Source organism: Podarcis raffonei, chromosome Z (genome assembly GCF_027172205.1).
Source record: "Podarcis raffonei isolate rPodRaf1 chromosome Z, rPodRaf1.pri, whole genome shotgun sequence".
NCBI lineage: Eukaryota > Metazoa > Chordata > Lepidosauria > Squamata > Lacertidae > Podarcis > Podarcis raffonei.
In genome coordinates, this window is record NC_070621.1 from 41,548,461 (window position 1) to 41,566,958 (window position 18,498).

The 18,498-nt window shown below is 42.8% G+C and overlaps 1 protein-coding gene across 2 annotated transcripts in view; it reads left to right on the forward strand.

Annotated features, from left to right (window-relative positions):
- The window catches only part of IL1RAPL2 (interleukin 1 receptor accessory protein like 2), a 497,457-nt gene that overhangs the window by 369,747 nt on the left and 109,212 nt on the right, over positions 1-18,498 (forward strand). For both annotated transcript variants that reach the window (XM_053373742.1, XM_053373740.1), the window contains exon 6: positions 4,694-4,768. In XM_053373742.1, the coding sequence (XP_053229717.1) occupies positions 4,694-4,768 (75 nt within the window). The remainder of the gene's footprint in view (positions 1-4,693; positions 4,769-18,498) is intronic.

Genomic DNA, 18,498 nt, shown 5'->3' on the forward strand with positions numbered 1-18,498 from the left:
GCCTGACGGTTGCACCGAAAAGAAAACACAGCAATCACACTACCCTGTGATACTACCTCATATCTAAGTTTGGAGACGTAAAAGGAGAGACCTGAGGAAGAACACTCATTTGTTCAGCAACAAACAGCAATTTGTGGCCAGTTACTGATAGGGAGAAATGCCTACACCCTTCCTTAGGGCAGTCCTCTGTTCGAAAGTGTTCCCAAGTCTGAGGTTTAAAACTCTTAAGGGTTCATTCACACAGGCATATATATACACGGCAGGTTCTGGAGCTACTTCATGTACGAGTTCAGTCTCTTAATGGAGCTACTTTTCTTCAGAATGGAGCATACTAGGATTCAATACTTTCTAGCGTAGGTCAGGACCTCGATATCAGAATGAGGGATAACGGCTCCTTCTGCCCATTGCAGAACGACAGCTCATTACGTTCTTTAGGATGGATGTCAATGGTCCTTGTGTCTTCTGCTGTCCTTTCACAATAGCACCCTACTGTTTCACCATGTTGCAGATTGCCTCTTCTCCAAGAGTTCCTGCAAAAGGAAAAAGCTGTACAAAAATTACAGGGGAGGGTGGGAAACACCATGCAAACTTATCAGGAATTGGTTGCCTTTAGCAGTAAGCCATACCCCAGCTTCAAGTGCTCAAGAAAGGAAAATAAGTACACATAGAATCTTTGCAGTCAGCCAAAACCAAAGAGCAAAAGATTTCTCCTGAAGAGTTTGCTTTAGATAAAATGGTTGCTATTAGGTTATACATAATTTTATGCACTTCTGGTTCAAAGGTACTTGACTTTTATGCCCCAAGTTTTCAGGAGAAGAATGATCGTGTAAGGGGAAGTGAAGTTCAAGCAATATCAAATGAATGCACACACACATGCACACAAAGATATACACACACACACACATATATATGTACATGCATATTTTGTTTCTGCTTGTGTTGCTTACCACCTACAGCAAACCTCACCCCTTTATCAACCCACCGACTCCTAGACTTTGTGAAACCTTACATGCTAATCCAAAGTGGGGAACCTTTATAGCTCCCACCCTGTGGTCCAGCTTCAACTGATGGGCACAGCAACTCACAAATCAATTGCAAAAAAAAGTATATTAGTCAAAACTACATACAAAAATGCATTTATTAGGAGAAATTTGCCCCCCAAATGCTGATGAATTTTCCTGAGGATTTTTTTAAAAAAAGAATTGTAAATTGTTCTGGAAAATTAGAGAATGGGATATAAGATTGGGGGGGGGCATAAGAAACTCTAAGAACCAAAATTGACAGATTTGTCCAGGTACTTCTATCTCCTAAGCTCCTTCATTTTATACTAGATTGAAGGATTACCCCCTATTTTCACCCTACTCCTCATCCAAATTTTAAATAATAAGTCAGGCCTTGAGCTCAGGCTTTCAGTCTAAAAGGCACAGCACAAAGGGAAAAGGGATTAGGAGAGAGGAGTGTGGAAAGAAAACTCTTGCTGCCCATTGTTGCTCCCACTGTAGGTGGGACACAGAGCAGGGTCTCTGCACCAGATCTTAGGGAGCAGCCAAGTTGATATGGGAGTTGGCAGTGCTGGTCCTAAGCCATTCAGGGCTTTAAAACCATTCACCAGTCTCTTGAATTGTGTCCTAGATTGAACTCTTTGGCCAGAGCCAATTTTAAGTCACATAAATTAGTCCTTAGTATCTATACTGAAGCAAATTAGGATTTGAGAATTGTGCTACGATCCATCCCACAGCTTCTGAAAATTCTCAACAGAGATAGCACCATATATGATTAGGTAGCAATGACAGCTCTTCCTTCTTCCTCTAATAGCATTCAGAGGTCCTGAGTGCGTTAGCAAAAGAAATTGATTATTAGGTTCCTGCCATCAACTTTCTGCTCCTCAACTATTCCAAAAGTAATTTAATTGTTTCAGTGGGCTGGATGTTTCCTAGGGGCCCACTGTCACTTTTGAGTTTGGAATGAGGTGCCTTGCGCCAATTCCATTCTTACAAATGGAATTTCCCATTTTGCTCTAATAAAATTGTACGTGTAAGCAACATAAGTCTTAGGAGATCCACTCATGATTATTCTGCCTGGGTAAACAGAACTTTTCATCCGAATGTATCCTGCTTGTATGTAGGGAAGGAGATAACTGAAAATCTGCTCTGAAAGTCTGATACGAATACTGGAATGTTATTTTATTAGAAGTGGATTGGGGAAGGTAGAGCTTCTATAGGTCTGCACCTCAGCTTGGTGAGGTGATTATAATTCCAAGAGTCTAGATCTGCCACTTGAATTTTCTGGGTTCAGGTAGGGGCTTTGGGCAGAGATTGCACAGAATGCTTATCAGTGGCATCTCCAGGTAGGACTGGCAATGCACCCTCTTTGAAACCCTGTAAAGCCACTGTTATTCAGCAGGGGTTGGTCTCTTACCTGTTTTTGGAAGCAGGTATCTATGCTAGCCAAATAACTTCCCTTTAACTTAGAGAAAAGGCAAGCAAGAGGAGGCATGATAGACATTTATGGAATTATACATGGCATGGAGAAAGTGGAAAGTTTTTCTCCCTCTCTCATAACACTAGAACTCATGAACATCCACTGAAGTTGAATGTTGGAAGATTTATGTCAGATAAAAGAAAGTATTTCTCCATGCAGCAGATAGTTAAACTATGGAACTAGTTTCCCCAGGAGGCAGTGATGGCCAACAACTTGGATGGCTTTAAAAGAAGATTAGACAAATACCTAAAGGAGAGGGCTATCAATGGCTACTTGCCATGATGGCTATATGCTCTACTTCCACAGTTGGAGGCAGCAATGGTTCCAAATAGCTGCGCTGGAAACCATAGAAGGGGAGAGGGCTCCTGCAGTCATATGAGAGCCAGCATGGTGTAGTGGTTAAGAGGGTAGTCTTCTAATCTGGTGAACCGGGTTCGTCTCTCCACTCCTCCACATGCAGCTGCTGGGTGACCTTGGGCCAGTCACACTTCTTGAAGTCTCTCAGCCTCACTCACCTCACAGATTGTTTGTTGTGGGGGAGGAAGGGAAGGAGAATTTTAGCCACTTTGAGACTCCTTAGGGTAGTGATAAAGCAGGATATCAAATCCAAACTCTTCTTCTTTTCTTCATATTCTGCTTCCTGGTTTCCCACAGGCATCTGGTTGGCCACTATGAGAACACGTTGCTGCACTAGATGGACCATTGGCCTGATCCAGCAGGCTATTTTTATGTTCCCATTTCATCCCTTCAGGCTGATTGGCTCCTAGGGAGACAGAGAGCAAGGAAGTGGGGAGACCAGAAAAAATGGAGGAAGGGAAGGAGTTTTGAGAAGGGGTTATAATAGTAATAATAATACACCCATCTGGCCGGGTTCCCCCAGCTACTCTGGGCAACTTACTATGTGAAAACATAGTAAAACATTAAAAACTTCCTGATACAGGGCTGCCTTCAAGTGTCTTCTGAAACTTATGTAGTCCTTTATCTCCTTGACATCTGAAGGGAGGGCATTCCATAGGGCAGGTGCCACTACTGAGAAGGCCCTCTTCCTGGTTCCCTGTAACTTTGCTTCTCGCAGTGAGGGAACCAGCAGAAGAACCTCAGAGGAGGACCTCAGTGTCCGGGCTGAGCAATGGGGGTGGAGACACTCCTTCAGATATACTGGGCCGAGGCCATTTAGAAATGATGGAAGCAGATGGAAGGAGATAGTAAGGGAAGAGGAGAACTTGGGCTATACAAAATAAAAAATGCTTTATATGGGGAAATTGCTTGGGGGGGGGGCAGTATATGCCATTCTAAACTCTACAGAGGGTGGTGAATACAGCACATGATATGGGCTGTCCCTTGAGTCCGCTAGATGACATCACAAGGGATCATTGCCTTAGGAGATCAAGAAAAATTCTCAGGGATGACTCACACCCCGGCCATCACCTCTTTAATCTTCTACCCTCAGGCAGGAGATATATAAGTATAATCAGCCATACCAACAGGCTAAAAAATAGCTTCTATCTGTGGGCTGTTAGGCTGTTGAACAGAAAATAACATAGTAAAATTGACTTGCGAGGTGGTGTGTTGTTTAATAAGAGATTGAGTGTTGGGGGGGGGAGGGAGGCTCGTTTAATTTCATTGTACACAGGTTGCACAATGACAATAAAGGTGTTGTTGTTGTTATACAGAAATACAATTGGGGGGAAATTGCACTAAACTGCTGGCAAATTTTCATGAGGATTTTTTTAAAAGCAAATTGTTGCACAAATGTGAAGAACTGAATTTAAGATTTAAAAAAATAGAAACCTGAAGAAGTTAAATTAACAGATTTGTCCAATCTTAGCTGCCCACATGGGCTTATTTAGGGGGAAGGGCCATAGCTCAGTGGTTGGGCATCTACTTCCCATGCCAATGGTCTCAGCTTCTATTCTATCTCAGCATCTCTGGGCAGGGTTGGGAGAAGCTCCTATCTGAAATCCTGGGGAGCAACTGCCAGGCAGTGTCAGAAATACTAAGCTGGGTGGACCAATGGTCTGACTCAGCATGAGGCAGATTTCTATGTCCCTATATTCTTGCTGCAGTCTGACACTACCAAAACAATAAATGTAATAAATGTTTGTTGCACCAAGACTACAAAAATGCAGCCATTTGTGACAGCTGTTTTCCTTATTCTGCCATTTGTCTGAAGTTTCCTTCATCCCTCTTTTGTCTCATTTTTCTCTTCTAGCCTTAGTCACTAAGAGGCCTCCTCAGCCTATGTACCCTATGGAGAACCAGACGAGCATGATAGATGTCCAGCTGGGTAAGTTGCATTTTGGGGGGGGATAACAGTCTGGAGAAAATGAATAAAGCCAGAAAAGTTTATTGCCGGCGTTACTACATGCAAGTCAATTTGCAGTGCTCTCGTTTATAAGGGTGGAATTTATTGCCACAACAGCTGCAGAAAATGGGTTTGCGTAGTGTCAAGGAACTCTGCTAACTGGCTATTTAAGACAACGGGCCTGTGGGTCCTTGGAGAAGATGATGGATGGTGTCACAGGTGTCTGAAATGGCACATGCAACAGCCTGTTCTTACTGTGCATGGAGCAAACATGCTTGTAAAATGATGCATTCTTAACAGTACCCAGGGTAGGGGCATGATAGACAATTATTCAGTTATGGAAAAAGTGGAGAGAGAGAAAGATGGGTTTTCCTTTCTCTCCCATATCACTAGTAAGTAAGTCATCTAATGAAGATATTTTGCAGGAGAACCAGGACAGACAAAAGAATGGGCTTCTTCATACAATGCACAGTGGAGTTAATGACAGGAGAAGGGAACTTTTCCCAACCCAACATTCCATGGGTCACATACTGGGGTTGGGTGAGACCAGGGGCCAAAGTTGGTGGGTAACAAAGCAAAAGTGGGCAGCCCTTGAGGATGTGAAGCAGCCCCAGGGAGCAATGTAGCCCAGGAGGAGGCTGAACCCCCTAATGTTCTGTTGCATAAAACTCCCTCAGAATGACACAACCAATCAGGGCACACCCTACCTCAGCTAACATCATGTCACTCTGTTAGGTTACTAAGCAACACCTCCACCTGTCTTCCTCTTGGTAGGCTTCAACACTAACAGAAGTAACTCTTGAGTTAGGAACAGAATGATCCCTGCTGCTGTACTTGGAACAAGGAACATACAAAATAAATGGAATCTAAGCAGGCTCTTCAGTAAGTCCAACTAGTTATCTGACCTAATTGCAGTCTCTAGACTTCAGATAATACCTAAAGTTGGCTTTGTTCTTACTAAGAAGCATTTTCTTCCATTCCTTTATATGATGACAAAGATCAAAACAATCCTGTCAAACTGAGACAGAAACTGAAAGCTGGAGTTGCTTTCCACATATTTTCTCTCCCCAGCTCCCATTATACGGTGCTCAAAATTTAGAATAAGATTTCAAGAGAGCTACAAAATGAAGAAGATTCTCCAAATCATATTAATTTCCTTTTGCCATGCTAAGGCAGACAATAATTTAATCCCAAGAGGACAGCCAATCTCACATTCATAAGTTCTGTCTCACAGTTATTTTAGAAAGATCACATAGTCCTTTGACAATAGACACATTACTGCAAACTCATTTTGCCTTGGTAAGTCAGGAAAGAGTATTAACAGATGTGTGGTTGTCAGGGTGCTCCATCCTACAGGATCTCAGTGGGTGTAACAATATGAAGAGTATTACTAGGCAGACTTCTCAACAGGTGGCAACTGTGGGCAGTTGTTGGGGCCAGTTGGGGCAGCTTTATTAGAGTAAATGGGGCATTGCCCCACCAATCTCAGTCTGTTTTCCACCTGTATTTATAATCAGTTCAGAGAGTGGCACTGGCTGTCAGCTAACTCTTCAAAAATTCAGCAGGGAGGATGATGGAGACAAACTTGAATTGGCTCTGCCTGTCATTGGCTCTGGCTCTACTTACCACTGGACTCCTTTGTGTGCCCAATCAGTCTCAAAGGACAAAATCTACCACTGGTTGGGGACCCAGCAAAGATGCACTCTTCCATTGACTCTCGAGACAGACGGATGCCAACCAACCAGCCTTGGCGACACTCTGTGTACAAGCTAAACTCCCCTTTCCATTTCTCCTATGCTTGAGCTAACCTAAGACAATGAGTGGCTTTATACCATCAGGCCATTGGTCCATATAGCTCAGCGCTGAGCACAATGACTGCCCAGCAGCTCACCTGGGTTTTAGGCAGAGATGTCTCCCAGCCCTTCCTGGGGATGCTGGGGATTGAACCTGGAATCTTCCATGTGAAAAGAAGATGCTTTGCCACTGGAACAGCTTTTCTGTTCCTGGTGGCTTCTGCCCAACCATTTCACCTGTTCTTCTGCTTTTCATTCCCTACATTTGTGGGTTTTTGATTTTGTTTAGTCTTGTCTATGATTTTATTGCCACTGCCATCACTATGGATGATAAATTTGATTGATTAAAAGAGCATTCCTCTATGTACCATTTGAACTTATTTTACTTTGTAAAGCATCTTAGTCTTATCTGAAGTAAACATCCTTCTCTTCTGCATTTGTTAACACTTTCACATTCTTAGGATTGAGGTTTTTAAAAATTCAGCCTTTGTTTCATTGACCAGCATTTGGTCTGACATATTGAGCAATTCCCAGAATTTTATTCACCCATTTGTTCCATTTATTAATGACTTCCTGCAAAACATATCAGAAAACTTAATGCTAAAAACGTAAACTAATTTTAACAAATAAAAGAATTTCCAATATACGAACAATTCTGCAAACTTCCCCAAGCTATTTTCCTATAGATAAAATTTTTAGATAGTCCATTATTCGTTTGGAAAGTTCCTTAAAGTGTGCTTAAATCAAAGCATCAGCCTTGATTGATTTGCTCAAAGCTTTCAGTCCTAAAGATCTGATTCCATTATGGACATGGCTGGGCTCTCCAACACTTTGATAAGGAGGTGAAAGATTTCCTTTGGAACCTAGTTGGAGCCAGGGAAAATTCATTGCTGAGTGTAGCAGCATTGGGATCAATCCTGCTCTTACCAATTCATTAGTATTTGTTCCCACTAAAAATGTAAAAACAGCTCTGTTGGCTTAGATCAAAGGTAACCCAGAAGGAGGGTATCTTAAACTCCCCAGTATCTATTGTCACACTTCAAAGAGGGCTATGGGGTTTGCTAACAACTAAATATATTCAGTGCTTTTTTTCTTTAAAAAAATATTTACGGGTACTCTCATATTCCTCCTCATATTGGCCCCTCAATGAGGCCAAACTTAGATTCTGAAAATGTTTAGGGGTATGCATACACCTGCGCACCCCCCCCCAGAAAAAAGCACTGTTCACAGAAAACTGTGACTTCACCGCTACCTTCTTTCAGGGTAATGAGCTGTAGTACAAGTTCTCTATTCTAAGAGAACTTGCATGTGTAGTGGTTAGAACAGCCTTTCTCAACCTTGGGTCCCCAATATCCCTAGCCAGCAGGACCAGTGGTCAGGGATCATGGGAGCTGTAGTCCAACAACATCTGGGAACCCAAGGTTGAGAAAGGCTGGGTTAGAGTGTTGGACTATAGGGAAATGAGGGTTCAAATCCTCACTCAGCCATTAATACGACTTTGGGCCAGTTACTGCCCTTGAGTCTAACCTACCTCATATGGTTGTTGTGAGGATAATATGGAGAAAGGGAGAACCATGTATGTCACTTTAATCAAACGAGTAATGATGATGATTATTGATGCTGGTGGTGACAGGTGGTTCTCCTCTGACTGGGGCACAGCCCCAGAGAATGATTCCAGTGGCGTAGCGTGGGGGGTGCAGGGGGGGCCGTCCGCACCAGGCGCAACATCGGGGGGGGCGCTCGCACTCGCAGCTCTCTGCCCCTACTAAAATCCACAGGTTAGGAGGGCAAATTACTTGCCTTGCCCCGGGTGCTGACAACCCACGCTACGCCACTGAATGATTCCTCAAGGTCCCTACCCCTTGTATTTCTCCAGAATATCCACCTATTACTTCTCCCTCAACAGTTCCAGATTCATGTAGCCATGCTTCCCAGGTCAGGGCATCTGACATTCATTGACTGGGTTTCCCCAGAAAGAAGGGCACCTTCTTCTGCCAGGGGAAAAACCTGGAACAAGCTCCCTTCCGGGCAAACAAGGGAGCTCTGCAGAAGTGAGAGGGGGAAATTGCTTCAGTTTGCATTTCAATGTGAACATACCTGTCTTCACACCTTCCAAAATAGTACATGAACTGATACACAAGCATCCTTCAAAACTGCAGTGAAAGTCTCCAATCAGAAAATGTGCATGTAGTGCATATATTAAGGGGAAGTCTGCATGAAAATCCACATAATACTGCATGACGTTAGGAGACCCTGATTACAAAAATGTGTATATCGATGAGACAAAACTTCAAAATCCAAAAGCAAGCAGCAGGCCAGGGGGAGGGGGAGGGCAGCTGCATGCACTTGTCTCAGGCCTTGGAGGACCAGGGGCCCCCATTAGGGACTGCCTGCTTTTTCTGTTTGTGTTTATAACTTTATTATAGCAAGACTCCCACCCTGGGCCTCAAACAAGCTCTGCATGGGCCTGGCAAGCCCCCATTGTGGCAGTTGAGCTTTGCTGGGTCATCAGACTAAAGGCCCTTCTAATCCCACACCCAATCCAGGGTATATTGCTACTGAGAAATGCTTGTCTTTCCCCCACATGACTTTGAAGTAGTACCTGGAATGTGGTTATATCAGTATCACAGCCCCTATTGTATAGAACCAGTGGTGTCAATGATGGTGAGAAACATGTATCCTTTCTGCCTGAAGTCATTTAAAGGTTAGCACACACAGGTCCCTGGGAAGCTCCCAGAAAACTGGCAGACTTAACTTGATTATGGGGGCGGAGGGGAGAGAAGTCTATTGGTGGAAAAGTTTTCCCATTGCCAACGCAATAGGTTTTCTGTTTTACATTAATGAATGCACTTGAACGATTTGCAATTCAACCTGTTTTCAGAAAACAACAAATAGAAAATGATATCGGCTGAAATGTATTTCTTGCTCATGGTTAGGCTTTGAGAACTTGCCAACGTTCATTTTTATGAGGTGTTATTTGAGGCATTGCTGCGGGTGGGGTGGAGGTTTGCATTTAGGTGCTAGAGGGAGGAACAGAAATTAAAACTGGGTTAAGTTTGCATCCCATTCTCACCCTTATTAGAAAAAAAAGAAAAGAAAAGATCCAACTTTTGAAATGGATTCACACTGTGACTTTTATGGTCTTTTTGCTGGGCTTGTCATGAGAATGAGTTATTAGAATGTGAATGGCTCATATACTCTGTAAATTACAGGATAGTAACATTCTGCTGTGCTATTTTGACCTTTTCAACATTCTGCAATTTGCTAGGCTGTGCCATTCAGCATTTTCCCTTGTTTACAGCTTTGCTAAATGGACGAGAAGTGGCAGAACAGGCAGCCAATCAAAATATACAGTATTGGTAAAGGTCAAGATCGTGCATCATGCTACTTTCCCCACAGTTGGCTATCAAAGATTAGGGCATCTAGATTAGCTTAATGGGCTTCTTTTTATGAGAGTGGAAGGGAGGGGGGAAATGGGATTTCCTAATTGGTTTCAATAGGGCAACAATAGAGCATTAATAATGAGAAAGTGTTAATTAAATTCCCCTAGAGTATAACAATATGGTGTTGGGTTCCTTAGGCAGAAAAGTCACACGGTTGGGTGCTGCCAGCAGGTGATCTAACTTGGGGAACTTGGTCATCTTTGCCACCCTGTCAGTTTTACCATACGGCGAGGGCATCAATGTGCTTAAATGGTAATCTACATTGGCACTTTGTGTAGCGCAAGGATTGTCAACCAGAGTTGGCACATTTGGAATTCTGAGAAAGTGCTGTGGGTGCCAGTCACAAAATGGCTGCCCTTTGGCCTAGCTTCAATTTTAGTCAGCAGCAGTTGACACAAATCCACATGCCCTTCTCTATCCTCCATCCAGGCAGGTGAGAGGCATTATCAGAGTTCAAGGGCGCATTCCAGCCAAACAAAAACACTCAAGGAGGATGTCAAGGAAGTCAGGTGAGGGGTATGACTGAATAGGTGTGCAGCCTAAAGAGATTTTCTTGAGGGCCAGACAGAGAGGGCCTGGGCCTGAGGTCCACCACCCTGAACCAGAGCAATGCAGCCAGAGCACTGTAAGAAATTAGAGCTGGCAGTGTTGCTTGAACATAGTGATGGGATGGAAACTTGATTCATTTATTTAGAAACATTTACATACTGATAAATACTTCCAAAAAGCTCTGAGCAGGAAACCTACCCAAAGTCACACTTCCTGTAACAAATACACGAACGGAAACATAGCCACCTTTCAGCATCTGCACTTCTCCAAATTTTGCACTGCAGTTTTCCAGCCAAGTAATGTGCAAAAAAATGCATATGCATAACTAGGGCAAAATGTTCATAAAAATGCAAATGTTAGTGAAAATAACATGCAAAGAAATGGATTCTATTGGGGAACATTGCTTTGCAAAAAAATGTGCACTTTAGGCAAAAGTGTGTGTATTAGGAGCAATCTGTACTAAATGTTGATGAAATTTTATGAGGACTTGCATACTTATCTAGAAATACAGAGAACGGAACATAAGACTGGAAAAATGAGAAACTGAAAGAAACCAGGATTGACAGATCAAACCATTCCTACCTGCTCAGTGCAAAACAGAGGGCTTGGGGGCAATGCTGGAGCTTTGTGCTAATGTCACTAACAGCTTTGTGCTAATGTCATGTGCTGATGTTGGGCATGGACAGGAACTGTGGGCAGAGAGGTCACAATGCATCTCTATGTGCAAAGTTCATAGATGTCCATTCTGGCTTTGGCGGGGGGGGAATCCTTGTAAAGTACTGACCCTCATTTTGCTCCCCCCTCCAATAGAGATCTATTTGGCCAGCATGTAAATAAATATCAGTTTAATTTTAGCAGCGCTCCAGCCTAACAGTTTACTTCAAGGGACTCCAATTATGTGGCTCGCAAATGTTGCTGCATGCTTTACTGCTCAAGCTTCCTCCGATTCTCTGCTAACTCAAAGCATTTTCCATCCTTCACTGCCCAAGCTGAATAGTTTATGGGTACGGAATTTACATATATTACAGCCATCCATGATTAAGCTACAAATTATAGTTCACTGATCCGGAGACAATGACTAGAGCTGGGTGAATAATTAATTAACAACAGGTAATTTATTCAGTGGATTTCAGCCTTCTTCTCTGTTCGTGAATTGGACATGTAGAGACAGAACGGGGTTTTCTGCAGTGTATTCAAATGATTTTGGTAAATAAGTCTGCCTATCCAGCCCAGCCCTCGCCTGACTCCTGGCAAACATTCATTATATCTAATCCAGAAATTGGATGTTCTGATGGGAACTTTCAGCCTTCCTCTAAGGTCTGCTTCCCTTTCATGATTGATGGGTCTAGGCCCTTAAAAACAGAGAGATTTTTTATATAAGGTGTTCTAATGAATTTGCTCATTCAGCTTTAGATTCTACAAATACAGGGGTGGGGCTACCCACTTCTAGGCAGGACTTGTTGCTGTGTTTGTGTTTGGACAGGAACAGTAACATGATGATGCTACTGGTCCTTAGGCTCTATATCAGGGTAGGAAAGTTCAGACTTCTGGGGGATACCCAGGCCTATCCTTCTGGACCCCTGGAGTCATCCTAGGCCATACAGCATACAACTCTCATGTATTTTTTAATTCTTTTTTCAGGCTGCTTGGAGTGTATGCAAAGCATACACTCAGACTTTTTTACATCTTTAAGTTTCATTCTGGTGAGTACCTTATGCCCCGGCAGGGCCAACCCACCCATGCAGCAAGGTGAGGCTGCAGCCTTGGGTGGTGAGAGGCACAGGGACAGCAGATCTGGCCTCGAAGCTTCAAGTTAGAAGAAAGGAGATTAGGCTAAACACCAGGAAGAGCTTTCTGATGGTCAGAGCCGTTTGACAGTAGAACAGACTCCCTCAGAAGGTGGTGGACTCTCCTTCCTGGAGGGTTTTAAGCAGAGGTTGGGTAATCATGGATGCTTTAGCTGAGATTCCTTCATAGCAGGGGGTTGTACTAGATGACTCTTGGGGTTGCTTCCAGCTCTACAGTTCTGTGATTCTATGAATGCATCACCTACTGTTGCTACTGCTGCCACAGTGGCAGCAAAGGCTGTGGTGCACTCCTTGGAGGCTGGATCTGTCTCCTCTTTGGCACACCCCCCCCCAATCCCTCCTCCCAACTCTAGGGAAGAAATGGTGGGAGCTCCCCTTTAATTCCCACTTGACTTGATTCCCTCCTTGTTCCCGTAGATCTTTATTGCCTCCATTGTTCCAGATGTAGATATTCACTCACCCCCTTCTTCTCTGGTGGGGGAGCACCCATTTTGTGTTTCTCAGGTGCCAAAATGTATCATGTCCCAGGCTATTTTCTGCCTTTTTGCCATCTCTTGTGGGGGCTGGTATTCTCATTGCCAAATGGCCTTGATTAGCAGTAGACAGTATGGAAACTGACAAGAGCATTCTCCCTGGGCATGCTATTTTTTCATTAGATGACTACATTTGCAAAGAGATGCTAGGATGACAGATGTGTTGATTTGTGCCCCAAATCCACATGCTTAATTTACATGATAACTGATACCTGGAGAGGGTAGTGGTAGTGAGGAAAGCAGGCACTTGACAAGAGATAGCCTATATGTGATTGGCTTATCATCACCTCCCAGCTTGACTCTTGTTGGTAGTTAATCGTTTGGCGTGATAAGAGGAAATGATCAGTGATTACTGATAGGCTATAATAGCAGCTTCTTTCTAAAAGATAAGGATGGAAAACTATGGCAACTGGAAATGGAAGTGGAATATTGTTATATTATATAAACACCGCAAAGAAATTCATGGGGGGGGGTTAGCCTGGAAGTTGTGAGGTTGGACTGGATCAGTATTATGGCTGGCACTTATTTATAATTAAAATTGGGGAATCTCTATTAGACTTCTTGGATGGGAAGGAAAAGTAATGAATCTGTGCTGCCTGGACTGAACATTGGGAAAACATCAGCAGAAGGAGGAATAAATGGATATTAACCTGGATTGAATATCGGGCTGTTATGAGGAATGTTTGCTGGCGCAACTGATGGATGGATAGTTAGAGAACACATCTTTTTTCTGAATGGGGCAAAAGTTAAAGACATATCTGTGAGAGAGGACCTCGTATTCTTCTATCTCTCTTCTCTTTATTATTCATTGTGTAGATTAGCTTGTCTGATAGCAGGTTAGCACCTTTAAGTTGTCAAATGATAACTGTAAATGATAAGGTGCTTCTAGGTGTTCTGCTACTTCTGCTCTGTAAGCCTGCAGGTGGTAAACAGCACACATCTCCTAGTAGCAATGCTGCTGAAAGTAGTGATACAAGAAACACTTCCCTTCCCTCCTGTTCCCCTCCCTCTGAAACAAACAGATCTTACTGTGGAACACCACATTTTTTAATGGGACATTGGTGAATGCCACTTATTTCTGAGCACTGCAAATGCAACAGGGTCTCCTTTTTTATGAAATTTTGATCCAGGAACAGTACATGGCACTGTTGACAACATATACTTTGTTGGGGGGGGTTGGAAATCATAGATGATCTTTTTTTAAAAAAAGGAAAGAAAAGAAAATCAAAAGCATCTGACTTTTTAGAAGACAATAATGGGTGATTATGAGATTAAAAAAGGGAGAAATAGAACAGCTGGCTAAGTCTATCATTTTTATTTGTTTTACTTCTTTCCACTACATTCTTGATTGAAATCACCAGTTTTCAGCACTAAAGCTGATTGTTTTGAACCTAATTTAGATCCTGATTCAAATCAGAATGAGACACAAGGGTAACTGTAGTGGATGCCCCTTGTAATTCAAACAGCTCAGCAGAAAGCTATGTCTCTGGTCTCAGCGCACCTGTTTTGTGCAGAAACAGGCAAATCTGGTCAACCCTTGGTTTGTGCCTAAGAATAGCTTGGGTCACTGGACAGTTTTAACTTTTTGGCATCAGCTCCAGCAATTCCTCCCTAGTTTTAAAAATCTTCGCTTCACCAACAAAATGCCTCTTTGCATTTCCCCTCCCCAGTTTGTTCTGAAAGGAGACTAAAGTCTGGCTCACACATGTGTGTCCATTGCTGATTTACTCAACATCTGATGACTGTTGTCCATACAGTGGTACCTCGGGTTAAGAACTTAATTTGTTCCGGAGGTCCGTTCTTAACCTGAAACTGTTCTTAACCTGAAGCACCACTTTAGCTAATGGGGCCTCCCGCTGCCGCCGCACTGCTGGCATACGATTTCTGTTCTCATCCTGAAGCAGAGTTCTTAACCTGAGGTAGTATTTCTGGGTTAGCGGAGTCTGTAACCTGAAGCGTCTGTAACCTGAAGCGTCTGTAACCCGAGGTACCACTGTATATGTAAAGTATCTTTGTTCAAAATTATTATTTATGGGTTGACATATCTGTCTCTAGTGATGTCTATGTGTTGGCTTATCCAGACATTCAATTTTTTGTGGATTGGCACAGAGTCCTGATTAAAAATGGTATGATACTTTGGAAGATTCAATTTCTGATCTGAAAATTAACCAGAAACCACCAATTCTATCTGGCTAGCTTTCCCCAAGGGCTTTCTTTTTTTGGGGGGGGGGAATGATAAAAAGCTAGAAATGTGATGCACCCCAGTGAAAGCAAGTGAGAACACCTGTATTTAGACGTGTACTTTGACATGCATCCCAGAAGTAATGTATAGCAGCCATGCTTCAATCTGCATGTTGATGCACATCCCATGGAAAGTCAATGGAGAGGCAGGCTCTCCATTGAAATATGTATCCTACTGAAAATAATCCCACATTAGGATGCACATCCAATTTCCAGAGATTTCCAAGATTTCCTATAACATGGATGTGGATATCCAAGATTATGGGGTAGAAAAGTGGGAACCTCTGTGGAAGTAAAGGGCCAGATTTCACACACAAATAATCCTCGTATTTGTTTCTGATTGTACTCATTGCAGAACAGACTGTCTTGTTGATCTGTTGTGTATGTAATGGTATGAAAACTCATAAACATCTCCTGGCTTACTTTTCAAGTGCTCTTAATATTTTTCCAAAAGCAAACTGTAGCCAACAGTTTGATCCTTGTGTACATAATGCCTCTGTAGCTAGTAAGGTCACCAAAATAGGCAGAGAATAGCAAGGAAAGCACATTAATAAATGATGCAGAAGTATCAGAGGGGAAAACTACATTTAAATATTCCCTCTTTTTTCTTTTTTTCTTTTTGAAAAGGTAGGGCTTGCTGGGGATTCGGGGGGAATGTGTCTCGCACGAAGACACATATCAAGTGTCTAGATAATAAGTGACACAGCAGAGAAGGGATTTGGCGAGCGTCGCCTCTACTCTCTGTGCACTGAGCAAAGATTTTTCATTTCATCCATCATTCACAGCTCACTGCAGTGCTTCCAAAAGTCACTTAAACTTATCCTGCTTAGGAAACTATGGGATGGAGAGAAGCCAAGAAATCCGTACTGTGTTCCCTCTTATCACACTAAGTCTGTTACAAGCTGGCTTGGAGTCATGATTGTTAGCGGGATTGATACGTATTGACGAATGAATTCCGTGTTCCAAGTCTAGGCAACGTCTGCTGCGTTTTTCCTTATCCCTGAAATAAATGGTGTTGCATTTCCCCCTGAAAGTTCCAGCTGTAGCCTTTTATAAAAAGAGACTTTGTAAGCACTGACAACTTGATGCTAGACATTGAACAAAAGAAAATTGGAGGGTTGTGTTTTTTTTATAAAAAGTATCTTCCTGGATGCCTTCCTAAATTCTGAGGAAATGGAAAAGTTTATGTATGGTGTTTTTTAAATAAAAAAAAACCCACAAAGTTCCTGTCAATCAAATATATAGAAAGTAGGGGGCTGGGTTGACACTTGCTATCCTCCTTTCCCCACTGTTCCATGTATCCATTGGGTCAATACAGCACCATGGACAGTTCCACACAAGCAACTTGCTTCTCTCCTCCTCCTTGCCAAGCTCCACTCCCTTGGTCTGGATACTATGGTTCATAAAGTTCCAGCCATGGCCTGAAGATTAGACTTTATTTACCTTTCTCTGGACTCCCACCTAGTGAGCTCCCTGCATAGTTGGGCAGGCATAGCAATACAGGATGCCCTCCATTCATCTCCTGAGTAAGGCTGGGAGGATGGCATCTGTCAGAGTCCTGGTTTGGGATCTTCATGTTCCAGAACACCAGGCTCAAGATCTTTCAGCTTTGAACCATCAGCATTAGGGATCTAGTTCACTTCTGCAGCTGGTGGTTCAGCAGCCTTGTGCTCAGCTGGCTCTTCTTCCTCCTAGTCTCAGCTCATGGCCAGGACCATGAAGCCACCTTCCAGCTAGTTCATTATCTTCTCCAACTGGCAGTAGGTCACCATAGTTTCAAATATGGGACTTTTCCAGTCTTACCTAGAGATGTTAGGGTTGAAGCTTGGACCTTCTGTGTGCTCTAACATGAAGCTACCTGATTGTCAGGGCTTGTTCATTGTTGTTGTTTTATGGTGTGACAGATGCATAAGAATGTATTACTATGAATCCCTAGAGCCTGGAAGGAGCATAAGTCTGTTTTCATTGCCAGTGAAGACTGAGGTCACCCATCATAGATATGACAGCTGTTCATACTGAAATGCAGTGGTCCAAGTGGTCGCAGTACTAGACCAGTGTTAGTCAGGGATGATGGGAGTTGTACTCCAGCAACATTGGGCGACTTGAGGTTGAAGAACATGCTCTAAACAGCATTCCCAATAGGCTGTGGGTTAGCATCTCTTTTCAGAAGCCCACCTCCAACCTCTGCAGCTCCAAATGTATATCTCATTCATTTGGTCATGGGATACAGAAGCTGGGTGCCTGGTGCCCATATTTATCACATTCTACAAGACCTGAAATACTGCACCTCACTCCCCATCCCCAAAAAAACATTCTTGCAATGACAGGACCATCACTGTTGACCAGTGATGAATGCAGAAAATCCTTGCATTTATGAAGCAATTACAAGCATATTCTCTTTTTCAAAACAAACAAGCAAAACAAAAAACAAAGCCATTGCAAGGCAAGATATTGTAAAGTAAGACGAGAACAAACAAGAGATTTTAGAAAAGTGCCATAGTGCGGGTGGGAAGGGAAGAACTCTATGCGATCCATCCTTTGAAAATAAGGATGTTATATAACACCGCCTCTATTTTGTTTTGTAAAATATTGGTGGTTACATAATTTGGTTCTCAGTTTCTAGACTTTGTGAACAAATTCCTTTACAGACAGCTGAAGCAAACACGTGCAAATGCTTGGGGTGTGGTGGGAAATCCTGAAGTGGCAACGCAGAAGCCCTCCCCCCCAGCAGCCTTTGTTTCAGCAAGGCAGCAAGAGCAGCCAATATGGCGTGGCCAAGTTCAATGATTATATTTCATATAATTGCTGTTGCACATCTGATGAATCCTGTTGCAGTGAAGAAAGTCAGTCCTTGGGGACCTATTATTCTTGGCATGGACCAGATGTCTGGAACTAATCCTCCTGTTTGCTGTTTCATTATCCTGTAACATAGATTGATCCTTACTGAATTACCTAAGGAGCAATAGAGTTGAAGGAGCAAAGTTCACAGCTAGAGCTATAATGGGAAATATGGACCATCCCAGTTTTCTCTTCTTATTTTTGTTTCATATGCTTGCCTATGACTTTCAGATCCCTTAACACTCACAACTAGTCAAATGTCTCCTGCTTCCTTAAGCAACTACATACCTCATTGTCCCCAGTGCTTGGAACTCTCTCCCTGAGGAGTTTGGTGGTTCCACCTCATTCTTGTCCTTCAAGGCCCTCCTCGAAATTCAGGAAATCCAACTGCATAATCCTTTAGTTTTCCATTTCCAACCAGAATGAAACTTGAATATTGATTATTTGTTTTTAATGTTATTTCCTTAAGTTTGTATCTCATCTTTCTTCAGTCATGGAACCTAAGAT